Source organism: Nannospalax galili, unplaced genomic scaffold (assembly GCF_000622305.1).
Source record: "Nannospalax galili isolate Female #2095 unplaced genomic scaffold, S.galili_v1.0 scaffold1051, whole genome shotgun sequence".
Taxonomy (NCBI): domain Eukaryota; kingdom Metazoa; phylum Chordata; class Mammalia; order Rodentia; family Spalacidae; genus Nannospalax; species Nannospalax galili.
Genome location: NW_008331995.1, coordinates 403,748 through 422,288, shown reverse-complemented (window position 1 = coordinate 422,288; position 18,541 = coordinate 403,748). Strand labels below are relative to the sequence as shown.

Genomic DNA, 18,541 nt, shown 5'->3' with positions numbered 1-18,541 from the left:
AGTGGATCTGAAATGAATCTCCAAGCTCAAGGAGACCCTTTCTCAAAAACTAGGATGAAGAGTGAGAGAAGACAAGTCCCTAACACCAACCTTTGGCTTCCACAAGCATAGGCAAGGGTGAGCAAGCATGCGTATGCACACACACACACACACACACACACACACACACACACACACGAGACTAAATAAATGTAATAAAATTTAAAAGTATATCTATATGTTTTGATTATAATTTTCATTCCCATAGTGAATCATTTGAAAGATTTTTGCATTTCCAAGGCTGACTTCAGCCTTATGTAGTCTCAGCAACACAGGGTCTCCTCAGATTGAATCACGATTCTCTGATGGCTCTTCTCTTCCTCCTGTAGGAGCTCGAGGCCATGAGTAGATACACCAGCCCAGTCAACCCGGCTGTCTTCCCCCACCTGACCGTGGTACTTCTGGCCATCGGCATGTTCTTCACCGCCTGGTTCTTCGTGTATCCTTTAACTGAGCTGCCCATGGGGCAGAATTAGTGACGTGAGAACTGAGGGAGGAACCACATTGGGTAACTGCTCCCTGCTACTTTTTTCCATTGGGGTGATGACAGCACACGGTGAGGAAAGAAGTGATGCCCAAGGACAGGCCATTTTCCAGTTTCACATGAGCTCAGTTTGCTCTGAAGACCTCTAGGACCTCTGAGCTGAGGGCCTGGCTGGAGTGGGAGCTGGGGATAGGAGCTGAAGTTGGAAAGGGGGTTTAAGGAGGGGTGTGCTTAAGTATTAGGAGGTATGGAGCCTACTCCTGAATCCACCATGACGTGTGCTGAGGCAAGTGACCTAACCCCTGTGGACTTCATTTCCTCATGAATGTGGGAGGTGAAGTGTAGAGCAGCAGGGCCCAGGTCTTCTCTTGGGCTCCTCTACCTGGCTGCCCCAAGCCGGATGAGTCTCTCAGGAAGCCTTTAGCCCTTGCTTTCCCTCTCAGACTCATGCTGAGCAGTCCTACACCCCGAAGTCCATCTTTGCTTCTCTTAACAGTTCTACCTAGTTACGAGGTCACCTCCACCAAGTACACACGTGACATCTACAAGGAGCTCCTCATCTCCTTGGTGGCCTCCCTCTTCATGGGCTTCGGAGTCCTCTTCCTTCTCCTCTGGGTTGGCATCTACGTATGAGTCTCCAAGGGTAAGAGCTGTGACAGGCTCATGTGACATGAACCTCCACCGCACAGCCTGGAGAAGCTTCCCACAGCCACCTCAATGGGTCCTTAGGCTCTTCCCTGCAAGACCCTGTGGGATCATGGGGGCAGGCACACGGGGGTGGGTGGGAACCCTCTCTCTTCACCCCTTATGAAGATTTGAGCCAAGTGTGACCCAATGTGTCAGTTCTGAGATCTCTACATTGCTGAAGGCCTCACTCAGAGTTGGGGTGTACTTCGTAGGGATGCTGGGCTGATTGCCTATGGTTTCATTCCTGTGTTCTTTCAAGGCCTACACCGATGACTTGGAGAGGATCTGTTAGTTAAACAGATAACCCACCAACAGGTTGCTGAGCTCTGATGACCCATCCTCAGATTGTCAGTCTTCCCATAGCTCTCGTGCTAGGAGCATTGGGTTGTAGGGAGAGCACGTGGAAAGGGTCGCTGGTCTCATCTTAATGCTACTCTCTTTTTTCAGGTACCCACAGGCAGTTTCACCAAGCCCCTGCTTTTGTAAATTAATTTTTTTACCATTGATACAAGTGTCCCACCTGCTGCTTACAATAAAGGCAGATGTGTGACAGTCCTGTCTGAGTCCGTTCTGGGAAGGGGATGGTGTGCTAGGGCTTCTTTGACTGCTCCAGTCCCACCTGTCCCATTCTCAGTTGCCTTTTACCAGTTCCTGCTGCGTTCTTCCCATGCAGGGCTGTGTAGCAGGGGTATCCTGTCACTGGTTTAGAGCTTACCTGTGGTAGAAAGGGTCCAGGCCTTGTTTCTCTTGTTTCTAGAACAAAGTTCTCCAGAACCAGACAGCAGTCAATTCTGCCCTGAGCAAGTCTCCTTCTTTAAACATGGCCACCCTTCTTTGGGCTAACGTCTTTCAGGCTCAGCCTGTGCCTTTAGGTGGCTTTTCCCTAGGTGAGCAGTGGCAGGTATCAGGGAAGAAGTGGTCAAAGCTTTTCCCAACCCCAAAGTAAAGCTAAGGATGAGGGGCCGTGAAGGTATGAAGTAGCCATCTGGTCCTCTAGAGTGAGGGTTCCAGGGATTCTGGGCTCTTCAGGAAGAATCCACTCAGCCTCACCACCAGTGACTCCCCTCCCTCCCACTGGAACCATCTCAAGAAGAGACGGGAAGGCAGGCTCCAATACAAAGCAGTATTTATACATTTATTTATATATGTATATTTACTTCAGAAGAAAATGACAGTTTGGGGGACAGGAAGCAAGCAGGCCCAATGGCTTCCCTCTGCCCTCCTCAGAGTCAGAATGGGTACATGATAAATATGAGTCAAAACTCAAGGAAAGACTGGGAGTTAACGGGAGGGGAGACACGCTGTATGAACACGCAGGCTATAACAGGGTATGGCATGGGCAGAGGTCTACACTGGGAGGCCCTATGTACAGCTTGAAGCTAGGGGGAGATTAGCCCAGTGGCTACAGGAACACATGTTAGTAGAGGGAGAGAGGAAGAGAAGGCCAAGCAAGCTGTCAATCACTAGCCTGTGGCCCTCACACCTTCCCTGAAGCCCTTTTATACCTGGGGCTTAAGGCAACTTTGGTGCAAGGTTGACCCCCTCAAGCAGCTTGGAGCCCAAGTTTGGCCCGAACTCATACCGAGGACCCCTCCCCAGGCATGCAAACAGCCAGATGCTAAAGGGCCTGCGGCTGGCTATGTCCAGATGGACTCCAGTGGACAGTAGAGGGTCATTTTCCAGTTAAGGACTGAGGAGTTACAATCCAAGACCATGAACACCCCCCCACCCCACACACACACACACTGAGGAAGCCCCAGGATGCTATTACAGACCGTGGGCCTCGGCAGTCTTAAGGCACTGTAGGAAGGACTCCCTCATGGAAGGAGGGAGAACAAAGTAGTCCTAAGGAAGGACGACCCCTGTATGATGTGTGGAGTCATGATTCCTATGGCAGAATGGAGGAGTGGAGCCACGTTGGGGAGAGGGCTCAGGGATAAGGTACCCCTGCTGCTTCCCTATCGTGAAGGTAAGTGCTTTGAGATCCACAGCAGAAAGGATCCACAATTCACAGGCTTCTCAAACTCAGCTCCCCCTAGAAAGGCCTCCCCTTAGAGCTGAGAATGGAAGGCAGGAACAGGCCAGGCCTGGTGCTCCCCCTTCCCACTGCTGAGCCATGACAGCTGCAGCTAAATGGCACCCACACTTCTTCAGGAGCCTACATGTGGCTTCAGAATGCTGCAGGCACCACCCAGAGATGCTGAAATTGGCACTTGAGAAAAACTTCCTTAACCCCAAGCTCCATGCCTGGGGGGTGGAAGAGACAGAGATGGGCCTACCGAGCACAGGTCCAAGCCCAGCAAGGGGAACTTTGATGTGGAGGGACCGGAGTCTTTCTGTCTAAAAGTGAGACCCCAGGCTGAGGCCCACTCAGCTTTCAGCTCCATCCTACTCCTTCCTGCCCTGGTTTAAGTGCATTTAGTAATTACCTCATTAATAATACAAGTTACTTGCATCAACCCTCCAGTGAAAACCGGCCTGCTGCAGGGATTCCTGCTCCTCCGCTCAGAGAACAAGTGTCGTCGACTCCGTCATGAGCTTGGAAAAGCCCAGGAACAATCTTGGGGGCTCACAGGGAACCTCCCCTTCCAGGATACTCCAGGTTCAAGGGCTCAAGGCTTATCTGACCTACTGGCCCCACTGGTTCAGGCCTGTGAGGGTGGCTTCATCAGGCACTGGCAGTAGACTTAAGGCACAAAGTCAGTCTCTCCAGCCATCCAGGGCTGGCCCTGGCCACCCTGGGAATTCTTGGGAGAACTCTCCTGAGCCACATTTAAAGCTTAGAAATCCAAGTCCATTGTAACAGTCAAACCCCAGAAAGTCCTCTACCAAGCTGTCCCCCCAGGAACAGCATCAAGGGTAAGAGTTATCTGCCCTTCGTGGACTCATGGGGGTCCATCTAGGTATTCTATGGCTGGGTCCAAACCTCCATAGGTGGTCTTTCCACCCCAGCTCAGGAGGGGAGGCAGGGAGAGTAGAACTGGGCAAGTGAGTGCCACCTCCCCCTCACCTCCAGGACCCCTGAAGGCAGCCCTCCAGCAGCCATATCTGGACAGCCGTCCATTGTTCCTGTCCCGCTCCAAGGAGGTGGCCAGAAGGAAGGCCCAGGAGGTTGGTCTCTCTAGCCCCTTCTGTACTGTGTGAGGATGACCAGCAGGCCCAGCAGCTCCAGTGTGAAGACTTCCAGTCTCCCCAGTTGAAGGGAGGCAGTGAACGGCAGAGAGCTGGCCTGCAGCAGACTCCAGTGTAACACCTTTGCATCCAGTGTGGAGGGCCAGGGGACCCCCAATCCCTGCTGTGGTGCTGCCTCGAGGGGCAGTTCAGTCACACAGGCGGTAGAAGTGAAAGTAGTAGTCTGTGCCCGTCTGGAGGATAGCCTCTGAGCTGCAGTTGGCCTGACCCTATGTGGAAGGGAAATGAGAAGGGATGAGGTGGTTCTGGGGTGCAGGGCAGGTAATAACTCCCCCAGCTGACAATGCATGATGCTGCCACATGCACTGCAAAACCCCCATGCCTCTCCCACACCCCCACACTGCAAATAGAGGTGCCTGGGCCTCTACAGGAAGGTGGACCCGTGTGCTTACCAGCAGTGCCACCCGAAAGTGGTATGTGAATTCACGGAAGGACAGGATGGTTACTGGCCACTGATGAGAGGTGCCCTAGAGACAGAAGGGAGAGGGGTGAGGGCAGCCCCTGTCCTTTTCAACATTCCTCATCACAGCCCCCAGATCAGCACATTCTGCTTTGGGGCAGGGGCAGCCACCCCAGACTACCTACTCTGGCCCTGGCCTACCTTCAGTCTTGTGGCTCTTCATGCTCCTCCCCATGCTCTGGGTTCAGGGGGGTATCTCATTAACCATGCCCTCAACCACAGTGCATTGAGTATATAGCTACAGATGAACTGAGTCGTTTACCACCCTCAAATGCAATGTGGCAGAGCTGGGTTCAGACACAGGTGTGTGCACTGCTCCATCATGGTGTCAGAGCTAGCCACCAGCAGCTTGCCTGTCTCCTATCTGAGGCTCTGACTTGGCTTCTTTTGTGTGGGTTCAGGCCACAGCCCCACAGCTAAGGAGTAGCTCACTGGCTGCCCCTCCATTTTCAGGTGTCCCTCTCTACAGGGCCAGGGGCCTCCCCTGGGACCCTCCTCCACTCCCTTCTCTGCTCAAGGTATTTTGTGTGTGTCTTCTCTCCTTCCCTAGACAGCAGGTTCTTGGCTTCAAAGCCTATGTCTACTCCACCTCTGTCTCCCACAGCTGGAAGCTCAGGGCAGGAGCCAGAAAGGCCCCAACAAAATGGGAACTAGCACTGCTTTCTGTAATTCACCCTGAGTCCTCTCCCACAGCCTCAGGCCAAGGAGAAACTGGAAGTCCATCAGCCCCAGACTAGAAGCACAGCCAATGAGTTAGACCCCAGAAGTTAGCCCTCCATCAGGAGCTAAAGGCTCTTCTAACATTGTCCTACCTCACATCTACCCATCACTGCCACACCCTAAGTATAAGAGCTGTAGGCCCTGTACTGCCCAGGTTTGTCCCTATGAACTGTTTTCCCCTGGGCACTACTACTGAAGACATGCTCAGCAGTAACTGGAAAGAATAATGTATAGCCTCATCCTCCAGACACAGAGGTCTGGCCCAAAGTCCCCTGGTGGAGATACCTGAACTCTGGCTCCCCATTTGGAGACCACTGGTCAGAAAGGAGGAAGGGAGGTGGCCTAGCCAGCCCACAGTTTCCAGGTTGCCCCTACCTGGGTGTCCTGATAGGGATGGAGCCTCTGCAGAAAGCTCCCTTCCTCACAGGGCTCCTCCTTTGACGTCAGGCTGCACAGCACAACAGACACTGGGGCAGAGGAGCTAGGGCATAGCCAGGTTAGCAGGGAATGGAGTTCCTGTGCCAGTAGGTATAGCCTCCCACTTTCCCATCCACTCCAATCCCACCCAGGACAAGCAATGCATCCACACAAGGCCTGAGAGCCAAGCTGAATAGCCCAGGGGCTGCAATGGTAGGAGAGCTCTCCCACAATTCCATGTGGTCCTAGTGAGCCGGGGTCATATGGCCACTTAGTTCCAAAGCAGCAGTGGCCCTCTGCAGGGCCTCCCCAGGCCGTCTGGGCCCTTCATGTAGAAAATGTAGTGGACATTCAGGGTTGATTTTTCTGAGGCTCTGGTGGCTTCCCCATGGTTTGCTCCCCCCCGCCCCAACTCACTTCATCTGCAGGGTCAGGCTGAGGTGTAGTGGAGTGCCACTGCTAATGGGGATGTGGTAGGTGAAGTTTCCAGGCCTGAAGGAGCAAAGATGGTGCCTCAGCAAGGCCACCGTGCCAAAGCCTTGATCTCTCCTCAGCCCCCTTCTGTACTGAAGCCCTCAGAGGCCTGGAAAGGGACTACCCATTGTTGGGGGAAGGGGCCCAGATTTAGGCATCTCAGTTGACTGAGCTTATGTCACCTGAAGGACCCTCTTTGGGGTGACAGGAGAGAGCCAAACCCACCTACAGGCATCCTCTGGCACACAATACTGGGAGGTGATGGGCATGGAATTCTCCAGTAGTTGGATAGAGGTCAGGGATGGCACTGGGTCTATAAGGAGAGAGGCCATTGGAGCAGGGAGGAAGGGGTAGGATACAGATGACATATAACCAAGTCTTCCCTATCACATGTGGACCATCACACACACCTTAGTATGAGGGAGTTTCAGATTCTTTCTAGACTCTTAGAATGGCTAGGATCATGTCACATCACTTTCCCAGCAGCCCTAGAACCAGCTAGTTCCCATGAGCCTTGGGGTCTGCCTCCTCCACAGAACCAGGACACCCAAAAGCAGGGATGGGTCTTCCCGGCCAATAGTGTGTAGGAGCCAGATAACAAGCCTCTCTATGTTCCTGACTGTATACATCTTCCAGCTCTGGGCTCAGTAGTGGTCTCCCTAACAACCTGAAACCAGCCACTGGGGGAGAGGTACACACAAACCAGGGCTGCCCCATTGCATGTAGCCCTCACTAAGCAGAACCACTACTGAAGTGTGACATGTGTCCAGGACACAAGGCTCCCTTGTTCATCTCAGTATCTTGGGCCTGCTGCTGCCTAGTCCTTCAAACCCAAATGTGGGAAGATACAGCCATTGGCTTCTGAACATTTGCTCAATCTGGTACATTCTTAGCTCTTTGAGGTACAGCCCAAGGTCCCTGGTATGACCTGGAATACCCTGTGTAGCCACTGGACACTTATAAGATGGCTTCCCTCCTGGGCAAACCCCAAGTGTCCTTCAAAGATAATATCACTCCAGGGAAGCCTTCCCTGGTTTTGAACCATCTTGGTCCTCCCAGATTAAGTGCCCTCCCCATTCCTGAGAGCCGTCACACCATGTCTTCACCTCTGTGCACTTGGGCAGAGCCACATCTCCAGCACCCACAGAGCTGAAGTGAGCTGCCACCCACCCCTTGAGGTTTCCCATTGCTTTGAACATCTGTCTCAGCACAAGCCACAGTTTCCAGGCTTCTGTTCACTAAGCTACAAAGTGGAAGTGAGGAGGCGCACACCATAGTGCAGAGATACTGACTAAAGGCCGCCAGGGAGGCCAGAGAACCCAAAGGAACCAGCCGGCAGTAAGAAGAGCTTCCACTTGTTAAAACCAAAGATCCAAGGTTGAGGGCCCCTATATATCTCTCTGGCACAGTGACAAGGCAAATCGAATCTGGAGTTTAGCAGACTGCAGACAAAATTCTGGCTGGGCTGCCGATGGGCTGTATAACCCTGGGTGAGTCCCTTCACCTAAATCTCTAGTTCCTCCACTGAACCATAGGGACAGTTCCTTGCTTGTGGGGACAGTTGTGAGGACTATTTGTATATGGGTGGATGCACATGTATGCACGTGCTTGTATAGGTCAGAGGACAACCTCCAGTGTTCCTCTTTCACCTTCCACCTTTTGTTTGAGACAAAGTCTCTCATTAGCCTGGGATGCCATCAGTGGGCTAGGCTAGCTGTCCAGTGAGCTCCAGAGATCTGCCTGTCTCTACAGCCTCCCATCTTGCTGTCCCTGTTATTTCAGGTGTGTGCCACCAAACCTGGTATATTCGGGGGATCAAACTCTGGTCCTTAATTCTTTCAAGGCAAGCACTTTACCTACTGAGCTATGTCCCCAACGCTGGTTGTGAGGATTACAAAAGCTAATCTACATGAGGCTCCTGGCCTGGTTCCTAATGTCTACTGACTTAATTCTGTGCCCAGGCAACCATGTGACTGGGCTGAAGTGGGTCCTGACCAGTGTGCCTGGCTGGACTGTGAAGTATTAGGGGAGGCAAGTACCTCGCCGGCCCTGGGTCTGCGTGGGCTGGTCAGGGCCCAGGCTGGGCTGAGGGGCTCCTCTGCGGGCACGGCTGTGGAGACCAAGGCTAGGGCTATTCTTGGTCTTGCTCTGCCCCCCAGGGAAAGGGACTGCGGGGCTGGCCAAAGGCTCCAGGCTCTTGGGATGTTTGGAATGACCAATGCCATTGGCTGAAATGCCCCAGGATTTGGCTCTGATGTTGGTGACTGGCAGCAGAGCCATCTGGCTGGGACCTGTGGGCAGAAACCAAGGAGAGACTGAGAAGAGAGGGGCCAGTTGCCTCCTTCCTTCCAGGGCCTCTGTGAACCCCATGTGTTTTCTGGTTCTTTTGGAGGGACCGCCAATCCTCCAGTCCATTCTAGGCTCCAATAAACCCTCTCACCTTCCCTCTGGGGCCTTCCTCTGGACTCAGATAATCCCAACATCCCTGCCAACCCAGGCCCTGCTCCAAGATAGTCATACCTGAGTAGTTGGTGCCGGGGTTGGGACTAGGGCTGGGACCAGAGGTAAAAGTGGGGCCAAGACTATGGTCTATAGCAGGCCTGGGGCTAGGGGTGGAGCAGCAGATGACAGGACAGGGATGGTTGGTACACAGGTCCAAGGTTCGGACAGCTGGACCTGAGGCTGAGCTGGTAACTAAGGAAACCAGAAGCTGCATGAGCTGGAGCCACACCCAGAACACAGCTACTGCCCTACCCCATCCCTCTAGACCCACCCAGACATGCACCCAGGAGCAAAGAGGGCTGTTTGCCTGGCAGTCCAGTGGTCACAGGAAACTGTCGGAGCTGTGTGGTCCCAAAGCTCTGGCTGGACCTGCTAGGGAAGGGTGGGCTGAGCTCAGGGGCACTGGGGGGACCCTGAGAAGGGAGCTGAGAGTCCCAGAGAAGCAAGGGGGTGGACAGGAGGAGGCAGAGAGGGAAGGTGGAAAGGAAGCAGGAAGAATGGTAGCAGGAGCCAGAGGAGAGAGGGGGATTTGGTCAGACACATACCATGGGCACATGGCCTCACTCCCCCCAGGGTGCTGGGGCCGGAGCAGGGCCAGGAGACAGGAAGTAGACACGGCAAAAGAGCTGAGAGGCAAGAGAGAGACCAGGGGGAGAAGGCACAGGGGAGGAGAGAGAAGACACAGTCAGAGGTGGCCCCAGGAGCTGGGGGCTGACAGTGACAGAGCCCAAGGTCCTGCCCTAGTCCTCCTCCCCTGTACCCTGTCTTCCCCTTCTCCCCATGGCCTGCCTGAAGGGGCACTGATCAGGCCAGAGAAGGCCTGGAAAAACACCCACAGTCCAAGAACACCCTCCCTCCCACCCCAACAGGCCCAGGCAGGCTGCAAGCCTAAGATTGAATCCCATTAGAGAGCTTCCCCGCACCTCTGACATGGAGCTGCCCCCACAAAGCTCCATCTGGCCTGGGGCATAGTACAATAGCCAAGCCTCCCAGAACATACCCATCGGCATCTACCAGGTCCTCCTCGGAGCGCAGGCTCAGCACATATAGTGTAGACATGGACACCACGCTGGGAGCCATAGAAAAGAGTCATCATCAGAACCTGAGCCACACCCAGCACCGTCTCTCTGTGACAGGCTCTGTGCTCCTCCTGAGTGATGTTTGGAAGCCTCCCCAGCCCCTAGAAGAGGCAGCCCGCCTTCTCTCACCTCAGCTTGATTCCCAAACCCTCTTCCCCACCCCAGGGTCTAGGCCCATGTGTAGCTGACCCACTGGGCAGCTACAGTCTCCAAGCCAGCCACCCCAGAGCCTAGGAAACAAGTCACCTGAAGGCCATGACCACCACTAGGGCAATGATGGTTCCCTGCAGGAAGCGCTGGCTGATGCAGGCCTGGTCCGGGACCATTGTTGACGACTGAGGGCAGGAAAGAAAGGGGAATGAAGCACACCAGAGTAGACTTAGGGAGTCTACAGCCTTGCCCTATCTCAAGCCCCCTCCCCCCATTTCCTAGGGGCAGATGGAGGGGGTAGCAAAAATGGGCTGGGAGGATTACAGAGTCAGGAGGGGGAAAGGGAGCAGAAGAAACAGAGTAGGTGAGGCTGGAGGAGTGCATGCTGTAAAGAGGAAGCCATGGAAGATGGGGAAACCCTGGCCCTATGAGTCTCCCAGCCCTGCCCAACCTCACCTTACTGGCCACCTTGGGGGCTCTCTTCTTGTGGGGGACACTGCCTGCCCGGCTAAACTGGCTCCCTGCATGGCTGCAGTGAGAAGCCAGGGTCAGGATAGCCTCCCAAAAGGAGATCTCTCCTGCCCCAGTTCCAGCAGGCATCCCCACCTGAAGGCACCCGAGCTGCCGGTGGACTTGAGGCTGTCAAGGCGCCGCAGTTTGGCCAGCTTGTGGCTCCAGCGCTCCAGCTCATCTATGCGAGTCTCCAGGTTATCGGTCAGTTTGCACAGCTCCTTCACAGCCCCCACATTCTCCATGAAGATTCGCTCCTGCCCAGGGCAATGGTGGCTTTGAGGGCTGATGGGGAGCCAGAGCAGAATCCCCACTCTCCATGGCCAACAGAGGCCCTGGAATCCTCCCTGCCTGGGCATGGGCCTCTCCTCTAGCCTATCCTAGGCTCACACGGCATGCCTGATGCCCTCAGCCTACCTCAGAGCTCCAGCTCTTAGACCTACTCCATTGGGTATATAGAAACATGTTATATGTCAGGGCTGGAGAGATGGCTCAGTGGTTAAATGCACTAGCTGACCTGGGTTCGGAGAACCTGGGTTCAGTTCCCAGGTGGCTAACAACCATCCATAACTCCAGTTCTAGGGGATCCAATGCCCTCTTCTGGCCTCTGCAGGCATTGCACACAGAGGTACACTTATAGGCAGGCAAGCACTTACATAAAATAAAAATAAATCACAAAAATTTAAATAATAAAAAAAGTTATGTGTCTCTGAGTATAAGAAGTTCATGTCACTAAGGTACAAATAACACCATAATAAACCATACATTCAGGCCTTGAGACAACTGCGTGCTGTCTTATCACTCTCCTTTAATTGACGTGAGTCCTCAGCGGTGTTCCTCTTACCCTAGACCAGACAGCCTCCAGTTGTCAACTTCCCTCTCTACCTTGAACTCTGGCCCCTCCTCCTGCGGGGTAGGAAGGGGCTCCAAGAGCAGTGGCAGGGAGACTAAACTGCTCCTCCCTCCCTCTGCCAGCCAATGCCCCCAGCTGGCCAGCCCCTCTGTTCTAGAGCCTCATCCAGTTCCTATCACTGACCTTGTTCACCACCAGGAAGTTCTCTATGGTTTTCCCATTGGCAAAGACCATATCTCCTGTGTCCTTCACAGCCTCAGGCAGAATCTCCTTCACCTCCTGGGCGATGACACCTGGGGAGGGACAAACCAAGGATGGAAGGGTTCCTGCCCAAGTCTGCCCATAACTTCCTGGAGAACTTCCTGCCCATGACTTCCTAGAAGTTGAGTTGTAATGAGCCCCAGAACAGGGGCTCCCTCTGACAGCTGGCCACAACCTGGGTTCTGAAATTCAAGACAGGATTCGAGGGGTGGGTGGAATTCCAGAAGTACCTCAGGGGAAGGAAGCAGGGTTCCAAAACGATGCAAACAGGAATCTCCGAATGTTGTGGGACAAAGCTCAGACCAGGACTCTTAGAGCTGTTGAGTCCAGGGGTAAGAGGCACAATATTCCAGGGGCAGAGGGACAGGATGCATAGGGGTCAATATTTCAGAAGGTGGCTCTCCAGGGATCAGTGATCAATGGAGGAGGTGGGGAGAGCAGGATTTCCAAGGGAAAGGACAGACTGGCCAAAGCCCGGGGACACAGATGAGTCTTACCTGTCTCTGGCGCGGTAGCCTCAATGCCCGCACTAGCAGCAAACTCAGGCTTGTATCTATAGTGCACCAATCGCATACGAGAGATCCTCTTCAGTTGCTCAGTGGTATCCACCTGCCAGGGAATGGGGCTGAGCCTGAGCCTTCCCCTTCTGCAGCCATCCAGTGAATGCAGTAGGGTAGCAGCCTGGGGGCCACAGTGTGGAGGGGATCTGGGCTCAGAGATCCAGGGCCAGTCTCCTCCCTCCTACTCTAGCAGCCTGTTCCTTCCACCTGGCCCCACCCATCACCAACAGCCCTACCCCTCACCCACAGCCCTGTCCCTACCTCCTGCACGTGCTCCTTGGCCCGCAAGTCCGAGGGGTGCATGAGGGATCCCATGACCTTGACGTTGCCATGCACAACTAGCGCCTCATCAGGCCGGTCAGTATTGATGCCCACACGGCCGTGGTGGAAAACCGTGTCTGGCAACTGTGCTCGTTGCCATAGCACATCACTGTCACTCTCAAACTGGCCTGGATTAGAGGCCTAGGGCAAGTTGGGGCTGATCAGTCTTGGAGGATGGAGGGAACTTCAGGGCACTGAGAAAAGGGAAAATCCCAGAGCCACCCGTCCTAGTCCAGTCAAATCTTACCCCGTCATGTCCAACTTAAACTGCCCTATCCACTGTGACAACTTTGAGTCACTTGTGGAACCCAGGAGTTTACCTGGTGTGATCTGCCTCCATGCTCTACAGTGGAGAAGGAGACACAGCCCAAGGCCACACAACTAGTGCCCAGCTAGAGCTGTACCTCAGTGCAGCTCTGTTGCCCAGCATTTCCTTCCAATACAGGGGAGGACACCACACCAGTGAGGAGATAGCCCTTACCCGCACAATGATGCGCTCTGAGATCTGGGCTGCCAGCGTGTAGTTCTGGTTCTGTGCGTGTGCCTGGAGGGCCACCACTAGCATGAAGTACCTGGAACACACAGGGCACTCAAGAGACTCTCGGGAGCCTCCCCACTGCCCCTGGCCACCCTCCCTGGGCCAGGTACACACTGTACAGTATACTTAGCTCCCCCAGGGTGGTCGCATCCCCCAGGAGACTGTTATCCTGGTAGGAAAATCCTGAGCCTCCACTAGAGGGCAGAATTCCCCCTGGGTCCACAGCCAGGAGCCCCAGAACTGCTTCTAAACCCAGGAGCCAGGTTTCTGCTCCCTAAGCCAGCCAGCCAAGGGATCTGAACTGGGCCATCTGTGACCCCTGTGCCTGGCATGCTCCATGGAGGTCCCTTTTTGACCCTGCTCCTCAGAAGGAAGGGGATCCCATGGCTGGGTGGTCTTCCTCACCTCTGGTCAGGATTGGGTTTGCCCTTCTTGCGCATGTTGTTGGCAGTGGTCTCACTGAAATGGAGCCGCCCTACGGTCACCTTTGTGACCTGCTCAGGAGGCAGATTGACCCTGCAGAAGAAAGGTAGGATGCTCAGGAAGCAGGAGAGGAGAGTGCCAGAAGCCAGGCTACAGAGGGGCTCCAGGCCAAGAGCATGCAGGTGAGTACTGTGGGTGCCAGCCTGGCTCCCTAGCTCCCAAGGCAGTTCCAAGGTGGGTCCTTCTAGGCACCACCCCACATAAGACCCATTACTCACGTGACAGGGTTGAAGGGCCTCTTGCTTCGGTCTGACTGTGACTGCTCAATGTTGATGGACTGGTTCAGGGCCTCCAGCTGGGCAGGACAGGGCCCAAGTTAAGGTCACCTCAGGACAGGACTCCCCACTTAGTCCTTCCCACCTTTACCTCCTCAACCCAGGTCCATCTAGAACCCTACAGCAAATGTAGCAGAACCTTGCCTCTACCTCACTTCCCCCACAAACACAGGTCCACACCCCCACATCCATACCCCACACTCCTAAGCCACTTCAAGAACACACACAGCCTTCACGAGACCTCACGATACATCACCTCCCCTACTTCTGCCTGGTGATACAGTCACCTCCATGATGGCCACACCCCCATATACCCACTTGACTCCCTAACTTCTCCATGCATGCCCACATGTCTTCCAGTTGCCCTGGTGACCCACACCCACATAACCTCACTCCCAGACTCTGTTCACCTGCAGCCAGCCTCCTCATACTCTAGACATGCTCCCACATCTCCCTCCATCTCTTCAGAGACACTAGCTGAGCCATGCCAACATGGCAGTCCTGGCTTGTGATACTGAGGCAGACCTGGCCTTTTCCCTGGGGAGCTCAATGGCTCCAAATCATCTGCCACTATGGCTGTGCTGTGGAACCCCTACATCACAAGGACCTCAAGGTAAGTTTCCCTCAGGGGCACTTGAGTGGGTTCTGCTGAGAGGGGTGAAATATGGAGCTGGGGTCATGGAAGGGTGTCCTAGGGCAAGGGAGCCATGTGAAAGATGGTGGGGGCTATGAATGTGGGACACAGCACAGACAGGGCTGGATTCCCAGCACCCTTGTGAGCTCAGTTTAGAAGCCTGACTTTGCTGGGAGGACACTGGAGCCTTGGAAGGACATGTGACCACATGTGTCATGGGAGTGAAAGGCAGAAGAGAAGTTGCTATAGACATTCGGACAAGGAAAGGGAGTGACTGGGGCCAGGAGAGAGGCCAAGGGGAAGAGATGTGGAGGGATGCTCCAGGGAAAGCAGGGCCAGGTGTTTAGTGAGAGGAGTATCGGAAGGCCCCTAAATGTATTGGGTAACCAGGTTCTTGAGGCCTTTTTTGCTGAGGGGGAGCAGGAAGTGGTGGTGGGGGCAAGTGTCAGGGAACTCAGTTTGGGCCCGAGAGCTGAGGCAGCTGATAAGAGGGCCAGAAGATGGGTCTTGGCTTGGGAACACAGACTTGGGATCACAGGGTAGAGAAGAAAGCAGGGTATAAAGGAAACTGTGAGAGCTGAGGAGCCCCTTGTCTAAGAGGTAGGTACTGGAAGAGGTGGGGAGGCAGGGCAGAAGTGGGCTATAGCTGTGGGACATTCCCTCACACACTCGCTTCTTCTAGTCTTCTGAGCCTTCCTGGCCCTCCTGCTCTCCCCTCCTGGCCTAACCCCAAACCTACCTTTACTCCATGCAGCTTTAGGTAGAAGCAGTCCAGGGGCTTGAGGCCTTCCGGTGTCTTGACATACTTGGGCTCACCCAGCATGCCGATGTACACAGTCACCTGGAAGTGGTTCTTCTTCTGGCACACAAAGGCATCATCACCCACCGAAAAGTTGAAGCCCTTGTCAGCATCCACACGATAGGTGAGCATAGGCCTGGAGGCAGGGGATGGGGTACAGTGGGGAGAGAGCATTCATCAGAAGTCCTCCAAGCTGAACCTGGACTGTTGCTTCCTCCCTCAGGCCCACGTTCCATTGCCACTCTATACTGTACCCCAAGATCCTCAAACCACCAAGCGGCCAGTCCCCACTTTCCAGACATGGAAACTGAACCCCGAGACAAGATATGCAGGATTTTTTCAGTACACACCTGGGGCCACACACAGTTCTACACCAGGATGAGGGATGCAGACAAGGCTCTAAAGGCCCACCAGAAGTGAGAGAACTCCAGAGGGACTTGGCTGCCCTTCAGCACACTTAGCCATTTCCCACATACTTCCTGAAGCCCCCTCCCTTAGGGGAGATGGTGTGAAAGGGGCTGCATCTGCAGAGCCTCACTGTGCCTGACATCTAGTTGCCATGGAAACGGTGGAACCAGGAGCCAGCTCTGCCTTAGGCCCTCCCTGGCCCACCCCAGCCCACCCACTTGCTCAAGCCCCTAACATTCTCGTTCTGACTCCCTCCCCAGAGAGAGAGAGAGGAGCACTAGTTTCTGGACTCCCCCCTCAGAATCAACTGAAGTTTGCCATCTGTTGCTGAGACAATGTCTGGCCCCTTTGGGGAACCTCCAGGGGCAGTAAAGAGAGCCTTGGCCTATGACTTGACTCATCCTCCCCTAGATCCCCACACATAAGAGGTACCCCATGAGACACAGGAGTGTCTTCCCATAAGCAGCTGGGCAGAGAGAATGCTTCCCCCACTTATGACCAAGTTCCACAGGAAGGCCTAGGCTCAGCCTCTCTTCCCTTACAGGGCTCACCCTACCTTCCTGACCTAGGGAAATATCAAAAAGTGTCTGGGCCACACTGGGGACCTCTGCTACTGGATCTCTCTGGCCTTGAGGCCTAGGTGGGGATCTGGCAAGGTGGGCTCAATAAGTAGGAGGTGTGAATGGAGGAAATTCTCTCCAGGTCATAGGGATCGGATCCCATAGATGCCCTCCAGATCACCTCAGCTGTCATAGCAACTGGATATCCCATCCCACCCCACCCTGCCCTGGGAGCTACTGGAGGAATCCCAAAGCCCAGGGCACCTACTCTTGGTCACTGTTCTAAAGAGACTTCCCAAGCCCCAGCCTCCTTGCCCATGCTCATCTAAGTTCAAAATGCACTGAGGGGAGTCACACTCTGACCCACTCACTGGCCTTTGAGAGGAACAAAGGGAGTGGTCCCTACAGGTCTCCTGGCCTAGGGCCTGGGAAGCAGAAACCATGTGAGTGTTGAGGGAGGGCCAGGAATGCCCTGGGCAGCCTCTCACCCAATCCTCCCCCACCCTCCTGCTGGAAGGGCCCAGCTTACACTAAACTTCCTGGAATGGAGGAGGAGGGCACGGAGGAGGAGCTAGAAAACACACATCTGCCCACTTCTTTCTGACTTGGCTCCCATGGCTCCTCCCTGGCAGATACCACCTCCTTAGGGAGGCTAGGGCTGACCAGGGGCCCTGAAGCCTGAGTCCCAGCCCTAGTTCTTCCCTGAGCCTCTGGGCTCTTCCATCAAATGGGACTATCTTATTCCCTGACCTAGAACCTCAATGGGGTCCTGGGCTGTCCCAAGACTAGATGGCTAGGTGGCACAGGTTACTCACAGCTCCTTGTAGTTGGCGTCATACAATGTCGCCCACTTGTTCTGCTGATGCGGCTGCCACTTGATGGATTGGTAGTTGGGGTCCAGGTAGGAACCACTAAGGCTGTCACTGTCCTGCAGGAGGCCTGGAGGGAGGGAACACCTGGGTGGGACCTAGGCCCAGAGTCCCACTCCCCAGCATCAAACAATCAGTCACCTACCTGGGGAGGGTGCACCTGGTGGGTGCCAAGGCGGTGTCTGGACCCGGGCGATGCTAAGGGGCAAGGAGCCATTGCCGGGTGAAAGTGGGCCCTGGGGAGGCCAAGGTGGGGATGGGGCTCTGGCAGGGTGCGGGGGCAGGGCTGTCACAGTCCCAGGCTCCTGCTTGATCATTCCATTCAGCATTTGGGCATTGAGGGTGTTGGGGGGTGATTCGGAGTGCTTCCTCTTCTTGGAGGGGTGGGGGGGGAGCCTGGGAGATAGAGGTGGGCACCCATGGGGGCTGGCTCTCTTTCTCTGAGCACTTTCCTCCTGTGCAGTGCGACCCATCACCCCCTGCCCCATTTCAGCAGGCTATGCCCAGTCAAGAAGACACGTTCTGCAGGAAGCCCTCAGGCACAGCCTCTTGGTATTCTGCCATCACTCAGTGTTCCCATTGGGTGTCACTGTTCCTCCCCCACCCCCATGGAATCTAGGAGGGCAATGGTCACACTTGTCTAGTCTGTATCTCCATCACACTCAGTGAAGACACTGGCACACAGAACATCTTGCAATTGTCTGTGTAATGAATAACTTGGTCCCTTCTTTGGAGTGTCACTCACAAATCTGAGGACTTCATAGGGTAGACAGAAAACCACTAGGGTCTGGGTTAAGAGTTCAGTCCCAGGTTCAAGTCCAGATGCTGCCCTTTCCTAGTTCCATAACCTAGGTAAACCATTTCCCCTTCTTAGAACCTTAGTTTACCCATCTGTGAATAAAGTAGCTGTCACCAATTAGCTATGCCTGTAGGGCCCCCAAGGCATTGCCTGGCACAGGAGTATAGTTGTTCCTGCATTTGCTACAGGGCCTCTGCTTTTCTCTAGGGTCATTCTCTACTTTTGCTGGCCTGCTGCCACCCCGACCCCCACCCCACCTTTCTGCCAAGGAGGCAGGACCCAAGCCTTACTCAGCTCCGTGCTGCTGCAGCAGCTGGTGTAGCACCTGGGACTGCTGGGTGTGGTGGAGCTCAGGGGGCACCAGACCCGGCCCCATGGCAGCATAAGGGGGGACAGGGGGTTCAGCCTTCATGTAGAGGTCTCGCTGCAGGATAGGGTAGTGAGGTGGGGGTGGCGGGGGTGGTGGG

At 54.7% G+C, this 18,541-nt stretch overlaps 2 protein-coding genes across 8 annotated transcripts in view; one reads left to right on the top strand and one right to left on the bottom strand.

Annotated features, from left to right (window-relative positions):
• Tmem258 (transmembrane protein 258) overlaps positions 1-1,766 on the top strand; it is a 4,010-nt gene extending 2,244 nt beyond the window's left edge. Inside the window, exons 2-4 of the mRNA XM_008827111.3 lie at positions 369-478; positions 1,030-1,166; positions 1,658-1,766. Coding sequence (XP_008825333.1) covers positions 369-478; positions 1,030-1,156 — 237 coding nt within the window. The 3' untranslated portion in view covers positions 1,157-1,166; positions 1,658-1,766. The remainder of the gene's footprint in view (positions 1-368; positions 479-1,029; positions 1,167-1,657) is intronic.
• Positions 1,767-2,319: 553 nt separating this feature from the next.
• The window catches only part of Myrf (myelin regulatory factor), a 33,076-nt gene continuing 16,854 nt past the window's right edge, over positions 2,320-18,541 (bottom strand). For 3 of the 7 annotated variants that reach the window (XM_017796599.2, XM_017796603.2, XM_008827107.3), the window contains 23 exons: positions 18,365-18,498; positions 17,421-17,671; positions 17,222-17,345; positions 15,379-15,574; positions 13,949-14,025; positions 13,653-13,763; positions 13,191-13,281; positions 12,650-12,850; positions 12,326-12,437; positions 11,751-11,860; positions 10,811-10,971; positions 10,661-10,733; positions 10,301-10,389; positions 9,976-10,044; positions 9,521-9,601; positions 9,259-9,347; positions 8,994-9,167; positions 8,513-8,764; positions 6,699-6,786; positions 6,417-6,491; positions 5,958-6,063; positions 4,795-4,869; positions 2,320-4,611 (listed from right to left, as the gene is read on the bottom strand). In XM_017796599.2, coding sequence (XP_017652088.1) covers positions 4,531-4,611; positions 4,795-4,869; positions 5,958-6,063; positions 6,417-6,491; positions 6,699-6,786; positions 8,513-8,764; positions 8,994-9,167; positions 9,259-9,347; positions 9,521-9,601; positions 9,976-10,044; positions 10,301-10,389; positions 10,661-10,733; positions 10,811-10,971; positions 11,751-11,860; positions 12,326-12,437; positions 12,650-12,850; positions 13,191-13,281; positions 13,653-13,763; positions 13,949-14,025; positions 15,379-15,574; positions 17,222-17,345; positions 17,421-17,671; positions 18,365-18,498 — 2,820 coding nt within the window. In that variant the 3' untranslated portion in view covers positions 2,320-4,530. Of the gene's footprint in view, positions 4,612-4,794; positions 4,870-5,957; positions 6,064-6,416; positions 6,492-6,698; positions 6,787-8,512; positions 8,765-8,993; positions 9,168-9,258; positions 9,348-9,520; positions 9,602-9,975; positions 10,045-10,300; positions 10,390-10,660; positions 10,734-10,810; positions 10,972-11,750; positions 11,861-12,325; positions 12,438-12,649; positions 12,851-13,190; positions 13,282-13,652; positions 13,764-13,948; positions 14,026-15,378; positions 15,575-17,221; positions 17,346-17,420; positions 17,672-18,364 lie in introns of all 7 variants that reach the window. The other 4 variants (XM_017796601.2, XM_017796600.2, XM_017796602.2 and 1 more) reach the window with 4 other exon arrangements.